Source organism: Pelecanus crispus, chromosome Z (genome assembly GCF_030463565.1).
Source record: "Pelecanus crispus isolate bPelCri1 chromosome Z, bPelCri1.pri, whole genome shotgun sequence".
In the NCBI taxonomy this organism is placed as follows: domain Eukaryota; kingdom Metazoa; phylum Chordata; class Aves; order Pelecaniformes; family Pelecanidae; genus Pelecanus; species Pelecanus crispus.
In genome coordinates, this window is record NC_134676.1 from 38,780,278 (window position 1) to 38,796,444 (window position 16,167).

The 16,167-nt window shown below is 38.4% G+C and overlaps 1 protein-coding gene across 2 annotated transcripts in view; it reads right to left on the reverse strand.

Moving 5' to 3' along the window:
* PCSK5 (proprotein convertase subtilisin/kexin type 5) overlaps positions 1–16,167 on the reverse strand; it is a 264,877-nt gene that overhangs the window by 197,464 nt on the left and 51,246 nt on the right. For both annotated transcript variants that reach the window (XM_075725783.1, XM_075725784.1), the window contains exon 3: positions 15,777–15,890. In XM_075725783.1, the coding sequence (XP_075581898.1) occupies positions 15,777–15,890 (114 nt within the window). The remainder of the gene's footprint in view (positions 1–15,776; positions 15,891–16,167) is intronic.

Consider the following 16,167-nt stretch of genomic DNA (forward strand, 5'->3'; position numbering starts at 1 on the left):
ACTTGGGAGAAGAGACCAACACCCACCTCACTACAACCTCCTTTCAGGTAGTTGTAGAGAGCGATAAGGTCTCCCCTCAGCCTCCTCTTCTCCAGACTAAACAATCCCAGCTCCCTCAGCCGGTCCTCAGAAGGCCTGTGCTCCAGACCCTTCACCAGCTTCGTTGCCCTTCTCTGAACATGCTCCAGCACCTCAATGTCTTTCTTGTATTGAGGGGCCCAAAACTGGACACAGTATTCCAGGTGCGGCCTCACCAGCGCCGAGTACAGGGGGACAATCACCTCCCTGCTCCTGCTGACCACACTATTCCTGATACAAGCCAGGATGCTGTTGGCCTTCTTGGCCACGCGGGCACACTGCTGGCTCATGTTCAGCTGGCTATCTACCAACACACCCAGGTACTTTTTGGCCAGGCAGCTTTCCAGCCACTCTTCCCCAAGCCTGTAGAGCTGCATGGGGTTGTTGTGACCGAAGTGCAGGACCCGGCACTTGGCCTCGTTAAACCTCATACAGCTGGCCTCGGCCCATCGATCCAGTCTGTCCAGGTCCCTCTGCAGGGCCATCCTACCCTCCAGCAGATCGACACTCCCACCCAGTTTAGTGTCATCTGCAAACTTACCGAGGGTGCACTCAATCCCCTCATCCAGATTGTCGATAAAGATATTGAACAAGATTGGCCCCAAAACAGGTGTGGCAGAAAGGTTCTGGAGAAGTCCAATATATTTGCAAACACTGTTTTTATGGAGAACTGGACACAGACCAATGTCTGTGGAGCTTTCTAGTAACAGGACTTTAAGGGACTTAGGGAGGTGCTGCTAAACTAAACCCCTGACTTTATCACTCAAGACACCTAGATTATGCTGACTGCAGCAGTACTATGCATGAACCCCCCCTGGTTGCAAATAAAGTAACTGAATATGTGGAACTGATCTGAGAACATAATTTTGAACCGATACTAGCGGAATGTATTCCTGTAGACAGACAGAATATACAACCTTAGTATAACTACTTTTTATGCACATCAAAGATTCAAAAATATAATTTGTCTAACTGCAACTAGGAGGAAAATCACATTCATGACTGCCAGGCTTATATAGAGTCTGTGCATAGGGCAGTCTCAACGTTGAAATTATACCTGTTAATGATAACTGCCTTAGCATTTGCAGGTATCTTAAAAAACCCAGGAAATCAGCAGATGAGACACCCAGAGAAAGTACTGAAGAAAACTATGCTCAGAGCATTGTCAGAAGGGAAAACTACACACAATCAGAAATAAACTGAAGGTAAGAGTTCTTAATTTTATGATTGTTGATGACTCCTCTGCGTCCACCGCTTTTCCTAGTACTTCAGCTACAAAATACTCCTTGTATCTCCTCTTCTCTGCGGTCTGCATTCTTCCTTGTCTTTCCTACTGTCTCTATCCATCTCTTCTGTGATTCCTGTCAGTTGGCCTTCTGACTCTCAGCTTTCTCCATTTTCATATCTCAGCTGTAAATGGATCTTCTTTTCCCTGTTTGTTTTGTTTCTCCTACTGGCTCTGCTCTTTAAGTGAAAATACTATTTTAACACAAATGTGTGCTAAAAATACACTGCAAAGCGAAAAAGGGTCTTCCAAGTAAAAGGGGAAATTCTCAGGGAAATATAATGTACCTCCAGTAAACGAATTTTTTTTTTCAACTGTTATGTTCTAACAGGGAAATGCATGAGGCAGTTACAAGAAAGTATTTAGTTATCTAAAAACTGTAATGAGATCTTTGGATCCATTAGAGATGTAGTATGAATCCATAAGCACTTAATAACAGAGCCACTCATAAGGAAGTTAACAGAGGATTTGACATGTCAGTTTGTACTTTGAAGCCATTACGAGGGCTTAACAGATATACTCTTTTTTTTTAAGGAAACATTACTGAGCATGTGCAATTGTTAAGTCTCAAATCTTAAGAGGCTACAATGCTTCCTTGTAGTTCAGGAAAGTTGAAATTACATTCTCCTGTAGCACACTCTCAAATCTGATGACACAGAAGTTAGTGGAGTGGGAAGTAATGATGGCAATAGAGACAGAGTGATCTGGATCACTTACGAAGGTGAACCTATTTAAGTGGTGTGTTTGCAATGTAATTTTATATAAAATCATACATAAAATTATGCAGGTAGGACTCACAGTGCAGTCAGTGTCCAGAAACACAGTAATGGTGAAAAGGATTTAAGATGCAAGGTAGGCAGTCACCTACAACTTCAAGAAGATGCTCTATGAAGCCATGTATTATTCTTTGACAGTTAAGCAGTGGCATAGCAAGATAAATGCGGTGTTTTTAATGACAGCAATGATACTATTCCTGGAATGATATGTGCATGTGCCTAGTATTGATGTTTCAAAAAGGATGCTCTTAGGAAATGAGCTATGAGTCCTTGCTGCTTGTTTTCTGAACTAAGTGCTAGCAACACAGTTTACAGTGATTCTTAACAAGCTCAAAGAATTTATTTTATCTAAGAGAGGATGCAGACATGACTTGATTGCAGCATGCAAATGAGATTTTTGAAACTGGAACATTTCTTTAATCTAGTAGAGAATGGCCTAACAAGGTAAGGAAAGATCAGGATAAACATGCAACTACAAAGCGTAAGATTTTTAACAGTTAATCATTAAGATAATGCTCTTATAGATGTGACTCTTTCACAGATGTGATCTTTTATCTAATATATGCATGTCTTACTGAAAACCTACTGCAGCTTAATTAGAAATTCTGGGCTTGTGATTGCAGATTACCAGCTGTACTGATTGTTGGTCAAACAAAATGATCATACAGTCCTCTGCTATATCTGTGAAATGAATCAACCAAAGGAGTTCAGGTCCTGATGCTGGCTTCTGTGAGACTAAAGCAGCTCTGTGTCAGGAACTCCACAGAAACCTCAGTAGGAAGTATGATCTGGGAGAAATAAACTTTTTTCTGCCATTTAACTGCTTTCAAATACTTTGAGAAGGAGTTTCGGTGTCTGCAGTTAGGTGTTGCTTTAAATATAAGTGTATCCTGAATAACTCCACTCTAAATACGCAGAGGAACATCAATTACTATAAATAAAATGTGATTACATATGCACAGCAATAATGTCAAAAGGGAATTGACATGAAACATTCAAATAAGGTGATGTTTTGAGGGTTTTTTGCCTTTGACCTTTACATTTAGGAGTGGGTGAAAAAAATTTTTGAAAAAATCATTTTTTATTACTTCTGGAGCAAAATCTAGAAATTTTAATTGCTGAGTACCTCTGTGCATACATGTGGATTGTTTTAAAACAGAAAAACATGAGTGTATGTGGTTGATCTGCTATTTGTATGAAAGATAAAGATCTTTCAAGGAAAAAAGTTTTCTAAAAGCAAGAAGAAAGTTGGTTTTGTTTTTGTAACCTTGGTGCTGTATAAAATAAATGAGGCTTTTGTATTAATTCAACTGAAGATCCATTTCAGAGTCTTGTTACAGACACCCTGGTCAATTCCTGTGTAGATATAGGGCTTGAAATAAAACAATCCACAAACCCAACTAAAGACTTATCACAATGTAACAGCAGGCTTATTTAAACACAAAGTTTGGGCCATTTAGCAGCCAATTAATATTTGTTTGGGGGACACTGAAAAAATCAAGAAAACCTTTAAGTACACACTTAAGTTTAGGAATATGCTTGCATCTACCTTTGATCTGCAAAGCATTCAGGTGGATGCCTAATTCCAGTAAGGCGCATGAGACCTCATGACGTGACTGTGTACTTTGTGCACAGTATCTCATTAATAGCACTGTTGCAAGTAGCCACTTCATTATTAAAGATTTCTCTTTTTTCCTTATGAACAGCCAAACCAGCTTTTTTTTTTTTTAAATCCATTCAGCCATTTTCTCTCAGTTAACCTATCATCTTTTGACTTACAGTTGCCAGGATATAACATGGATACAAAGGGCAAAACAAGAGTCTAGGTAAGAACTTTTCAATTCACAATAAATGTTTTATTTGATTGTTCTGTACTTTTCTCCTTGCCTCTCCCCGAAAACCAACACATGAATGAAATGAACAACTTGATGCAGTGTGACTACAATCACAGGGTTGCTACAGAAAGGAGAAATGGGGGAAACTGCTCAATGCTGTCATTGCATGCCTTACTTTTAATTTGAACTTTCCTATTTGAATCAATTTCCTAGTAGTACCCCTATTCACAACTGCCTAGAAGAAAAAGAGTGATGACTTAGGTTTTTTTTTTTTTTTAATCTAAGCACATATACGGACATGTAAATTGTTCCTGTCCTTCCCCATACAACACAACTGCATCAGGAGATCTCTGCTCCTTAGTGCCTACCTGGAGGCAACATGGGTCATAACCTCTGTTTCATTCATAGTCATACTCATATGTACAATTTCTACCTGTTAAGCAGCAAAAAGAGATGAATGGCTCAGCCTTAGGGGTTTTTTCCTATTAGATTGTGGGATAAATCTTATTTGTGAGTCTTTCAAATGTTGAGACAATCTAAGACTTTTTCTAGGGCTTGGCAAAGTAACAAACCAAGCTCACAAAGTGGTTTTGGCCACCCTTGTAGATTCATTCATTGAGAATATCTACTGAATTAGTCCTCAGAATGTTTCAGTGGTAATAGTTTACACAATGTATAACATGGTCTCAGGCCATCAGCATGTTTGAAGTCCCAAACAAGATCAAAGCTGCTTCACACAGTGTGGTCAATACTTGAAACTTTTGAACGCTGGAGAAGGACCAGTAGCCAGACATAGTGAAAGCAGACCACGTGCCCAATGTGAGTGGGCTTAAAAGACAGCAACCTTTAAGATTTTTGTTCTTTTTTGCCAGTATCACGCAACTCGCCCGTTAAGCAAAAAATGTATCAATGTCACAACAGTGTGTTTGAGCAAACATTTTCAAAGGACAGACATAAAACAGAAGAATACTTTTACTTTCGCAATACTTTTATCCTCTTATGTAGTAGTTCAGCACCAGTCTGGAGTAGGAGCAGATGGAAACTGCAGAAGACAATGTTTTAAAAAGGAAAACCATAAGGGTAGCAAATACACCTAATAATGAAATCAAAACTAAGAGAGTAGACACCCTAAACAGAGTGTCAAAATCCTCAAGAAAGCTGAACCAATTTCACTTCTCTGTGTTGTCAGAAAAGTGCATCCTGCTCCCTCTTCCTTTTTTTTTTTTTCCTCTGCTGTTCAGGTAGTCATAAGAGATGATGCAAGGGATTGGGACAGGATTGAAAAGCTGGGGGCAAAGATAATGTAGGTTGTAGGATGTGACATACAGAGCCTTGAGCTTGTCTTTGGTGTCTTGGGAAACTTCATCATCAGACGAGGGCTCTGAGGAACCCCTGAGACACAAATTTAGTGGGCTACAAGAATTCAGGGATTTTTTTCCAGAATCATGTTTTCTGTAAGCAGACAGACTCCTTACCAAGATGTAAGGGCTGTAACACTTTCCTAGTAGGCTGTATTAATTCCTCTATCCACGTTTCAGTTCATGTAGATGGGGACTTAGTTAATGAAGGATATATGTATTTCAGTGTTTCAGCAGCTGCGATCACATAAAGCCCATTCAAACACTGCATCTGAAAACTTGCACTTAACAAACTTTCCTCAACAGCCTACCTGCAGCCAGACCAGGGCACTTACAAGGGAAAAAAGTCTCCTTCTGATTCAACATTAAACCTGGATGTGGAAGAGTACATGGAAGTGGAACAAAGGAGGAGTTATTCAACCTCTTTGTAACTTCAGAAACATATTTTCGTTGCTTGTCGTCTTTTTGGTTTTTTTTTTTTCCTAAATGGGTTTTCTGGCTCCCAAATGTAATCTTGTAACCAGGAGTTGATGTTCATAAAAAACAAAGCACTACCTCCCAAGCAGTAGTTTACTGCTTACTAATAAACTGTCTTATCCAAAAGACACAGAAGAGGAGAACCCCACTATATACTTAATGTTTAGTCTCTCACATGTATTTATATCTGTGTCTCCTTAGGCTTCCATGCTTATACTACTTGGGTTTAATACAGTTTTTAATTGTTTCCAAAACTGAAAATAACTTGCTTTGTTCTGTTAGGAATTAATGCAAAAATAGATACAGACAGGGCAAGTATATGCTTAAATGGCATGCTACTAATGTATTAGTGGACTCTAATGCCATAGAAAAGGTAAGACAAAAGTGGTATCAATACTGTAAAATATTCACACTTGCATCTCTTGGGGCTGTCTGAGGCTCTTCCCTCCCGCACACTTCCTCCCACTGACCACCATGCATTTCTGCTGTTTGCTGGAAATCAGTTTATTTTGAAACAGCAGTGTTTAAGTTTTTGCAGAATTTATAACCTCCACAGCAAATGAGCAAGCACAGATGTTGCCTGTATTGCTCCACACCTTAGAACTGGCATACTTTCCAAAAAGCCCTACTGCCTCTCTTTGAGGAGATTTGGGTTTTGTGCTGACAGGGTCTCCTGTATTCAATGACCGAGTTCAAAATGATCACTTAATTTATTTAGGTTAGCTTTCATTGAAACTGTATTTAAAAGTCTTGCATATGTGCAAACACTTGCTGGATTTCCCTCCAAAATGGCACTGAGAGAGTTTGCTATACTTTTAGTCTCCTCTGGTATCTGTTTCTTATTTGGCTAGAAAAAAAATCCTCTTCACAGGGCTTGAGCAGCAGATGGAACTCACAGCAGATTTCATGACATCAGAAGCAGCTACAAGCAACGTCAAGGATGACCTGCATCTAATGAAGTGGTGCAGAACGCACTTTATTGAAGCCTCCATCCTCACTGTTTGCTTCTTCTGTTTTGTTGTTCTTGTTTTTTGGTGGGGTTTTTTGTTTAAACATGGTTGAAAAACGAGTGCAAATTAAGGTCAAAAAAAGGTCAGTGAGAATTAAGGTCCTCTGCATACTGGTAATTTTCATCACAATGTTTGCTTATGTGATACACAGGAAGACATGTTAGAGCATGGATGCAGGAATCAGGAAAGCTGGAGTTTTGATGTCCCCATTCTCATGGTATCCTCTGTCATATGGCATTTATTTTCAGTAAAGAGGGGCATAATGACATTTAAAGACTGGTACGAGACCTAACATCCTAGAGCTAAATAGCATTTCCCGAGTTTCTCCTTTACAAAGGACACTACACAGATCAGGCTCTCCTCTGTACAGAATGGTTAGGAAATTGCCTTATAGAAGCAAAACACAAATTTTTGCTCCCTGACTGGGAAGTAATATAGCTACTGTTTGTGTCAGAAATTTATATGTGTCATAGGTTATGAGTTTGCTTCTGATGAGGGCACACTAAACATGTCACACCAGTTCATTCTTTAGCAATCAGACCACAAGACAGGCAAGCTTCAGAATTGATTCTTCTGTAGTGTGGCTGTGCAGTTCTGGTCATTTTGGGGTTCCTGGTGTTTTTATGGTGTTCTTTATGTAAAAAAAAGCTATAAAATATTAGTTAAGTAGATATATTATTTAGCAATCCCTTTCCTGAAGTATCTGCAATTTTAGTATGTGAACAATAGCAAAAAACCACGTAAAGCGAGTGTTTGAAACAAGGCAGTATTTTTTACAATTAATTAAATTACCTCTTCCTTTTTTCAGTAATGTTAATAGACTACTAAAAGAAAGAAATTGTTTTGCTATTTGATATTACTTGATTTTGATTAAAAAAAATCTGAAAAGTGGATAGCTAACTAAGCAGTTTTTCTTGGAAAACTGCTCTTAGAAAGTAATGATGGGCAAATTTCTTCTCCTTTGAAAAGAGAAAAAGTATACTTCAAGATAAGTACGTAACTCTATATATACATGAATGTTTTTCCTGCTGAAGTGATATGAGAGATAAAAACTAAAATACACCAAACCATGCCCCAGTATAGCACACTTTACAGTTGGTAATGTTAGCAATTTTCTATCCATTTATATTCCATATAATTTATGTTAGCTGTTCAGTTTGAACTAAAGGCAGATATTTATTATACCTCATTATAAATTCAGCAAAGATTTTGTGGCACTATAATTTCCTTACTAATTGCAGAAACTAGTCAGAAGAAGGCAGATCAGAAAAACACAATATTATACACAAATGATATTTCACAAATGACATTATACAGAAAAGTACCTTCAGTTTCTTAATGTGACTCAGTTGTTGCCCAGAAAGAAAATTCCATTTTAAATAAATTCTTGAAAGATAGAAGTGGATGCTCTCCCTCTGAAGATAAAATCACTGTAGTAAATAGGCAGAGGAATGTGTGCTATTGCTGTATGATTTATTACCAAATCTTTGACACTCAAGAAAATCTCTCCCAAAGCAAGTATGGATATTATTTCAGTATTGCTGCTTCTTGGTTCAGCGAAAATGCTGGCACAACCCCTGAACAGTGCTGACTTCCATTTTGTGTTTCCTGGGCGCTTCCAGGGCTGCTTATCTGGAAGTCAGAACCGAATGTCCCAGAGGAACAGATCAAGCAGCCTATCTGGTTGTTCTGTCTTTAAACTATTTGCTAATCTTGCTAAACTAGTTGCACTAATAATCTCTTGTCAGTAGATAAGGATAAATCCACTTCTACAGGGTTTTGATTACTTAAAGTATGCTGCCGTCTTCCAACAAGAAATGAATTTAGGTCAAATTGTGTATTACCTGACCTTATGTTCCTAGTTCTACCTTGTCCACAGAGAACAAGAGGTGTGTTTCCACATACAGATTTGCAAAGTAATGTTTTGACAGGCAGTTTAATTCTTTCTAGCAGCACTTCCACTGAAGTTAAGTCACAGATCATCGTCTTAACTTTCTAAACCACCAAAAGCTCGATCTTCTCATGCAATAAAAAACACAAAAAGTGCATGCAACAACCAAACCAAGTTAGAAAACACTCAGAACACAAGCAAGCAAGCTATGCCACCTCAGAAAAAAACAATGATTTGGCTTCCACTGCACAGATGGAAAGAGAGGGAGAACAATTCTTGGGAGGGCAATAAAAAGACAGTGGTGTTTTTCATTAGCTGTGAATGCCTGGCATAGGTGAGTTGGAAATAAATTTTTAGGAGGCTGCAAAGGAGGGTGACACGTATTCATTTGCTGTGGTGTTAGCATGAGGCAGGTGAAATACTTTCCCAAATTCTGTCCCCCCTGTACCTGGGCTTGCACTTGGATTCAGTGTAACTTCTCATCCCTCCACCTCTCTCCAGCCTGTCCCATCAGGCACCTCTCACTCCTTCCTTTGTCCCCACTGTCTCCTTCCACAGCCCCACTCGCCCTAGCTGACCTCATTAAGGTCCAGGCCAGGGATGTAAAATGCTTTGCTCTGCTCTGCTGCTTGCACTTAGAGTTGGAAGAGAGGCACAAGATGAGCCAACTCCCCATAGATCTCATCAGCAGCATAAGGGAGGCAATTGGCCTGTCTAACTCTTCACCTCCACCTTATTTCACAGCTATAGGACCTTAGGAGACTCACATTACTTACTGCTGATAAAGGCTTATTAGCCCCATTCTGGCTGCCGTCCAGAGTCAACTATACCGTGTTAGAGCAGGAGTGTCTGTCCCTCCCTACGAATGCTAGTATAGCTCACCTGGGAGCTCACAAATATAACTGGAGAGCACTATGTAACATACTGGAGGAGTTTTCTGAAGAAACAAAGTAAGCTGGGTTCACCAGACCCTTTGCTGAAGCTCAAAGCAACGCTGAATTCACAGTCCTCCCTGAAAGTGAAAAGTAAGCGACTTTTCCTGGGTTTTGGTTTCAGCATCAGAGCAGCCAGCCGTAGCTGCAACTAGTTCAGATCTCAGCAGTCTGCATGGACTGCTCTCAATTGCAGTATAAATTACATTTCATCTGTCTATACCAGAAATCTTCCAGTTCAAATATAAAAGGATGACTGATAAATATTGGCTGATGAGTTAAGCTTCTCAGCAAGTCCTTTATCTTCAACAGCTTTCTAAAAATCTCAGTAACATCACACTACATCTATAATTGTGCAACAATATCATATAGCTGTCTCACCCAAGCAATTCACCAAGTAATTTGTAAATGTTAGTTTCCACTGTGGCTCAGTCACCTAGTTTTATTGTTCCCTGCTGGCACTGCTATAATTCTCTTCCACCTTGAATCCCCTAAAACACTTTGCATTTGTGGCATCTGCTTGTCCTTTCAGTCCAGTTTGGGAATGCTCTTCCAAAAGCCCCCAGAAATAAGTCATAATATAAGCAGTTGGAGAAACAGCACAGCCAGACATTGTATCTTTTCTTAGGTTTACAAATATCTGTTAGAGTACCTTATCAGAAATTTTGTGAGAAAATTTGACTTTTTCAGCAAACTGAAGTGCTTTATATTTACCTAATATGTGTTCCTTATTTTTAAAAAGGCTGCGTAAATTATAGTGTCTTATAATCCTTTTCGATTATATTGCTACCTCTCAGAGAAAACTAGCAGACTGTGGAGAGGTACAATGCAGCTTTACAAAAGCCCTCCTTTTGGGTTCCAAACAGAAGACTGTGAAGTCATCTGCTTTTAGCACTTCTCCAAATGCATTTTGTCATCCATCAGGGTTATGTCTAGAAATAACGAATAACGAGGAATAAGTGTGAAGAGAAAACAACAAAGGTTGAGAAAAGGAAAGAGATTCTGAAAGAGGAAAAGAATTTTCAAAAGAGGAAGTACTTCATTTGTAGAGATCAACAGCACAAACAGGCCTTAAAATGATTTAAGACAGAAGGTAAGCTGACATCACTGTGGACCTAAGATACATGGAAAACAAAATGAAAGTTTTACTTCAATGAGGTTTTGAATTATAATTTATGCTGGTGTGGGATATGTTTAGCAATGACAATTAAAAGACAGTGTTTTCTTTGGTTTAGGTATGTAATAGGTGGTGCCCTTCTTCCTCCATTCTAAGCAGCTTATGAAAGTGACTCTCTAACCCATGTTCTATCTGAGAAGCTGACAGGCAACTTTACATGTTCCACTTACTGCTGTGGTTTACAACTTTAATGATATTGTCAGCTATTTCCCTACATTCTCCGGTAAGTTTCACTGCTATAAAAATTTTCAGGATGACCCCCAAGTATGCATTTTAGAGACCATAGTCAGCATCTTCTCTAACACCATTTTTAAAGTTATATTACTTATTTTTGTGGGTAGGTCAGTTATTTTATGCTGTAGTTTCTCAGAGGAATACCATCTCGCCCCAGTGATTTACTGCAATGGAAGTTCCAGCTTTCCTGTTTCTCTCTGACAGTGCCATACCCTCTCCAGCTATAAGGAGTAACCTCTGGACACACATTTCCTCCTCCTCTGATGAAGTGGCATCCAGTGACAAGAAAACACTTGGCTAATACACTTTAACTATCGCATTTATTCTTAGGTGCTCTGATGGAACAATGCCTCTCCCTCCAGCCTTACATCTCAAAACATCATACTCTCCTCCAGTAAATTCTCAGTCCCACAGAAATACTCTATTTTATGTTCAATTCCTGCCTAGCAGTAAGTAGGCGATGCAGAGTGGGAAGAACCTGGTAGGAAGTGGAAATTTCTCCAAATTAGAGAACGCTGTCAGCACTAGCAATTATTATTAACCATAGAAGGGATGATAACAGTACTGGAGAGGATTGTCTTTGATCAGTGTTGAAAAAGACTTGTGCCTGTCTGAACTGACTGAAAAAACATAGTCAGCATCTTTGTAGTCTAACAAAGTTAGATGGGCTAACATGGTTTGTTAAAAAACAAACAATGGTTAAATTAATTTCTTGCACTTACATTCTATTTTAAAAAAAATATGCAACGGAGCCCAGCATCACAGCAGAGCTAGATTACAGCTGCAGATTACTGTGCTTGTATGCCAGTGTGATTCCAGTTTCAGCTGATCACTACGAAGATCTTCTGAAGTGGGGAGCAAAAAGAAATGGTCAGCAAGGAGAGTCTTGTGACTGAAGACTATTAAAGTCAATGTCAGTTATATTAACCACATCTTTGCATATATTTTAATTTTTTTTTTATATTTACCTTCTCTAGTTTTTATGACCATTTTTCCATGCAAGCAAGATAAGGAAACTCATTAAACCAACTGGCAGGTACAGTGAAATTGGTTAGGCACAAAGTCCCCTTAGTCACTCCAATGACACTGTTTGTTGTTATTACAAGTCAAGTAAAACAGTTCAGATAGCAGTAGGGCTTCAGGGTTGACTTCGACCTCTTTCAGTTATGCAAATTGACTGTATATAGTTCATCCAGTTATTGACAAACAGAATATTTTGTCAACATCAATGGAAGAGAAGAAATGTATTAGATATAACATGATGATACAAAGATAGCTGAGCTCTGGGGATGGCATACGGGATTTAGCTCTCTCCTGATGCAAAATTTGGAAAGGGATGTTAACTAGAGACCTTCTTTCCCTTTGATTTTATTTCTTTGATATCAGTTCATTCTGAGCAAGCTGGACCCAATTCCATAGGTCAGTTCTGAATAACAGCCAAAGAGGTGAAGTTTCACATGTTACTTAATCTACAAAAATATTCTACTTTACTCTTAAGCACAGATGCCTCAGGATTCAGAGGTCATGATAAAGCAGTTGGGTTTTTTCCAACTTGCCTTACTTTGAGGGAGGGAAGTCAGAAGAAGTTGCCTTTTTCTTGTTATTAGAAAGCATGAGAAGCTGTAATTTCTCAATAGATGATTGGTAATGAAAAGTGCAAGTATACTTGTTCAGGTGATGAGTGGCTCTGGAAGGTCTGTTTGCTTCAGCTTCCACAGAACCATACAGTGGTAAATAACAATATTCCTAATCTCTCTACTCTTTCTAGGAATGTGTTTAGAGTAAATGAAGAAAACTAGAGTGATTAAAAGACCTTTTAATTTCTTCACAGAATAGTTCTTGTGAGATACTTTTAAACTTTGTGATGGCCCAAAAGAGAGAGGAGCCCTGAATCCCCTTCGTAACTTCTTCCCATGGATATCACACAAACAAAAATGTATTATTTCTAGCCCAGACAATTAAAATTGCAAGGGTGAAGAAAAAGCTGGGGGAGGAAAAACATCAATCAGATATTGTTTGACAAAGTCTTTGAATAAAAGGACTTGTGTCAACAAATCTGAACTGCATTTACAGCCCTGTTAGAGATTATGCCAGTTCAACGGCCAAAGGTATCAATCTTAACCCACAACCGAGTTACTTATTAATCAAAACACAAACCTGTACATGATAATACTTCATTACGTTCTCAATAACATGTCCGCGGCCAGCAAACTAAAAACTTCTTTCTGACATAGCAATGACTGAAACCATTAACTAACCTCAAATTCCTTTTTTCCCTTCATCTTAAAAAGGTAAATAAGATTAACAAAAGTAGCTATGGTTACAATCACAAACACAGTCATATAAGGATATCTGGTAATGTCCCAAGTCAGCCCTGAAGTCAACCCATTCGCATATTTTTAGCTATTGTCTTTGCTGAAATAGTGTACTTGCTAATACTTTACTGATCGCTCTCAACAAAGTGGCATCAAACCACTACCACTAAAGATACTGCAAATACACAGTTATTCAGTGGCAGTAAATGCAATCAGGAACAGCTGCTTCCCAGAGGGTTTGCAAGTGAGGACTTTCTTCCACAGGTATAGAAATGACATTATTCTGAAAGTTGTACAAGACAAACAGTAAAGTCCATTTTTGCTGCCCTAAAGTGCTTTCCACAGTAGATTGGCAATTGTGGGGCAGCTGTGAAGCAGTGTGGCTAGATAACACAACTGATTTATAAATAGGAGACTGCTACCTTCCTGAAGAAAATTAGAGGCAACTGCTATAAGCATCTATTATCAGTTAAAAACCACCCCACTAATCTAGTTCCATCAAAAAGCTATGGTGGTACTAAAAACCTTGTATACAAATCTAGGTGCACAAAGGAAAAATTACATAAGCTACCCTATACCATCTATGGTGGGCTTTTGCTTGACTACCATTATTCTCTTGAAATTTGGCCTCCCTCTTTAGTCTAACACAGAGCTGACAGTCTGTAGCACTAACAGCAGACTACCTAAAGGTAAATCACTGATATTTTCTAGTTTCAATTAAAAATGCTGAAATACATTTTTTAAAAAACGAAAAGTGACAGGACACAATATCATGATCTACTGCCATTTATTGGAATCTGTCTGTCACTTTATGCACATATTTATAGCATAGGCAGACTGAATAAATGTACATATCAGAGGAGACAGACATTATACACATTTCAATAAACTGGGAAAAAGACCTGCCATGATCCCATGACCCCAAATAATACAGCTTTCACAAACAACTGAAAAGAACTACATTTTGGATAAAAGCTGTTTTCAAAGCGGACAACAAACTGCTAAAAAACCCCTTAGCTACATCAACCCAGTACTGCAATAAAACATAAATAAAATAGATTTCTCCTGTATGAGGAGAGTTACTGCCTGAAGACATAGATCTCTAACAACTCAAAAAAAGTAATATGGAACAATTTTTCCATCAGAAAAGAAGAGTCAGCAGTGCAGTTCTTTAATAAAAATAAGAGGAATTTTGGAAGTAAAGTTATTACTTAGCCTCATTAAATTACAAGAATTCAGGAAACTGAATAGCAAAGCTACTAGACTTTCTGACTGATGGCGTGCACATATGATATATCCTTGAAGATAAGGACTTCTAACTTAGAAGATAAGGACTACTAACAGCAACCGTTTACTGTTAGTTACAAATTACCTGTGACATTTTTTGTTTTTCAATGTATACAACAATGAATTACAAGCCAGAATGAAATTAATAGAAACTTAAACATACTTTAAAGCTGTGTCAGGACAATCTTGTTCATTCACCTGAAATACTAAATGAATGCTTTGAGAGTAACAAAACACCTGAAAAGACAGTATCTACTTACAGGAAAATTATCTTACATATTGTTGCCTTCTCCCTGTCTGAAGCAATTCAATCTATCAAGTCATAAGACCTTCTCAGTGTGTTAGTGTCAGCAGCATAGGTGACACAGCGAGAACACAACATGTAGGGATTTAGAACTACATCAACAGGACAGCAGAGAAAGAGAGCAAGTCTTTTATTAACCAAAATGGAAATGTGTCAGCTGGAGTGAGCTGCAAACTAAATACAACTTTTCATTTCACCTTCCTAGGCAAAACGAGGATATTTTTAAAAACACCATGAATACAGAAGTTTCACTCCAGGCTTTAACTGTGACTATTGAGAAAAAAAAAAAATTTTTTTTTTGCTCAGAAAACATGCAACTCCTGTCAGACAGGAAACAGCACAATCAATTTATTTCAGCAATGTAATTGTTCTTTTGTAAAAAGAGTATAATTATAACACTGAACAGTCGGTGTTCATGGCTCTGTTCTCCTGTTTCAGGACACAAGACATTTATATCACATTGCTGTTGGAGAAAGTGAATTAGGCACATTGAAAACAAGTGTTTTCACTGCTCTCACAGACTATGGCTAAGTTCCTTCCCTTCTCATTGCTGAAAGTTTATCCTCTAATAAGTAATTCCCAAGACATCTTGCCATAGGAAGCATTCATGAATGAATGCATTAATAAATGTTTCCTATTGCAGGGCCCACTAGGAATTCTTTATAATACTTGTAAGGAGTTTATAGACCTTCATTAGTTACGTAAAAAAACCAAAATTTGCTTTTTTTGAGCATACTATTCTGCCCCTTTTCAAAATATCACAGCAGACAACTAAACACTAGCATGAAACAGAGCCAATGACCCAGTATGTACTCACCATGTACCACATGCTTGGCCACTTGGGATCATTGAAATAAGTGGATTGGGTACCACCAGGTTTATAATCCCTCTTTATCCTTCTTTTAACCACCTGCTGTTGTATCCACTCCACCTGCCAACCAGGAAAACATGTGGTAAGTGTTAGGGTTCCATGGAGATTATCAAGAAATGTGTGAAATCTTGGGAAGTTTCCCATTACCATAGTCCAAGACATATTTCATGTTAAAGAGTTCATTTTGGCAGTGGGAACGCACAGCTCACCTTGGCATACTGTTCACTAAGGAATACGTCCAATTTAGTTAGTGCTACAAATCTTTCTGAACAACTGCTTAAATCCCCTGCTAGAAGGGCTTCACTGGCTATCATCTTTTTAATGCCATTATTTTATT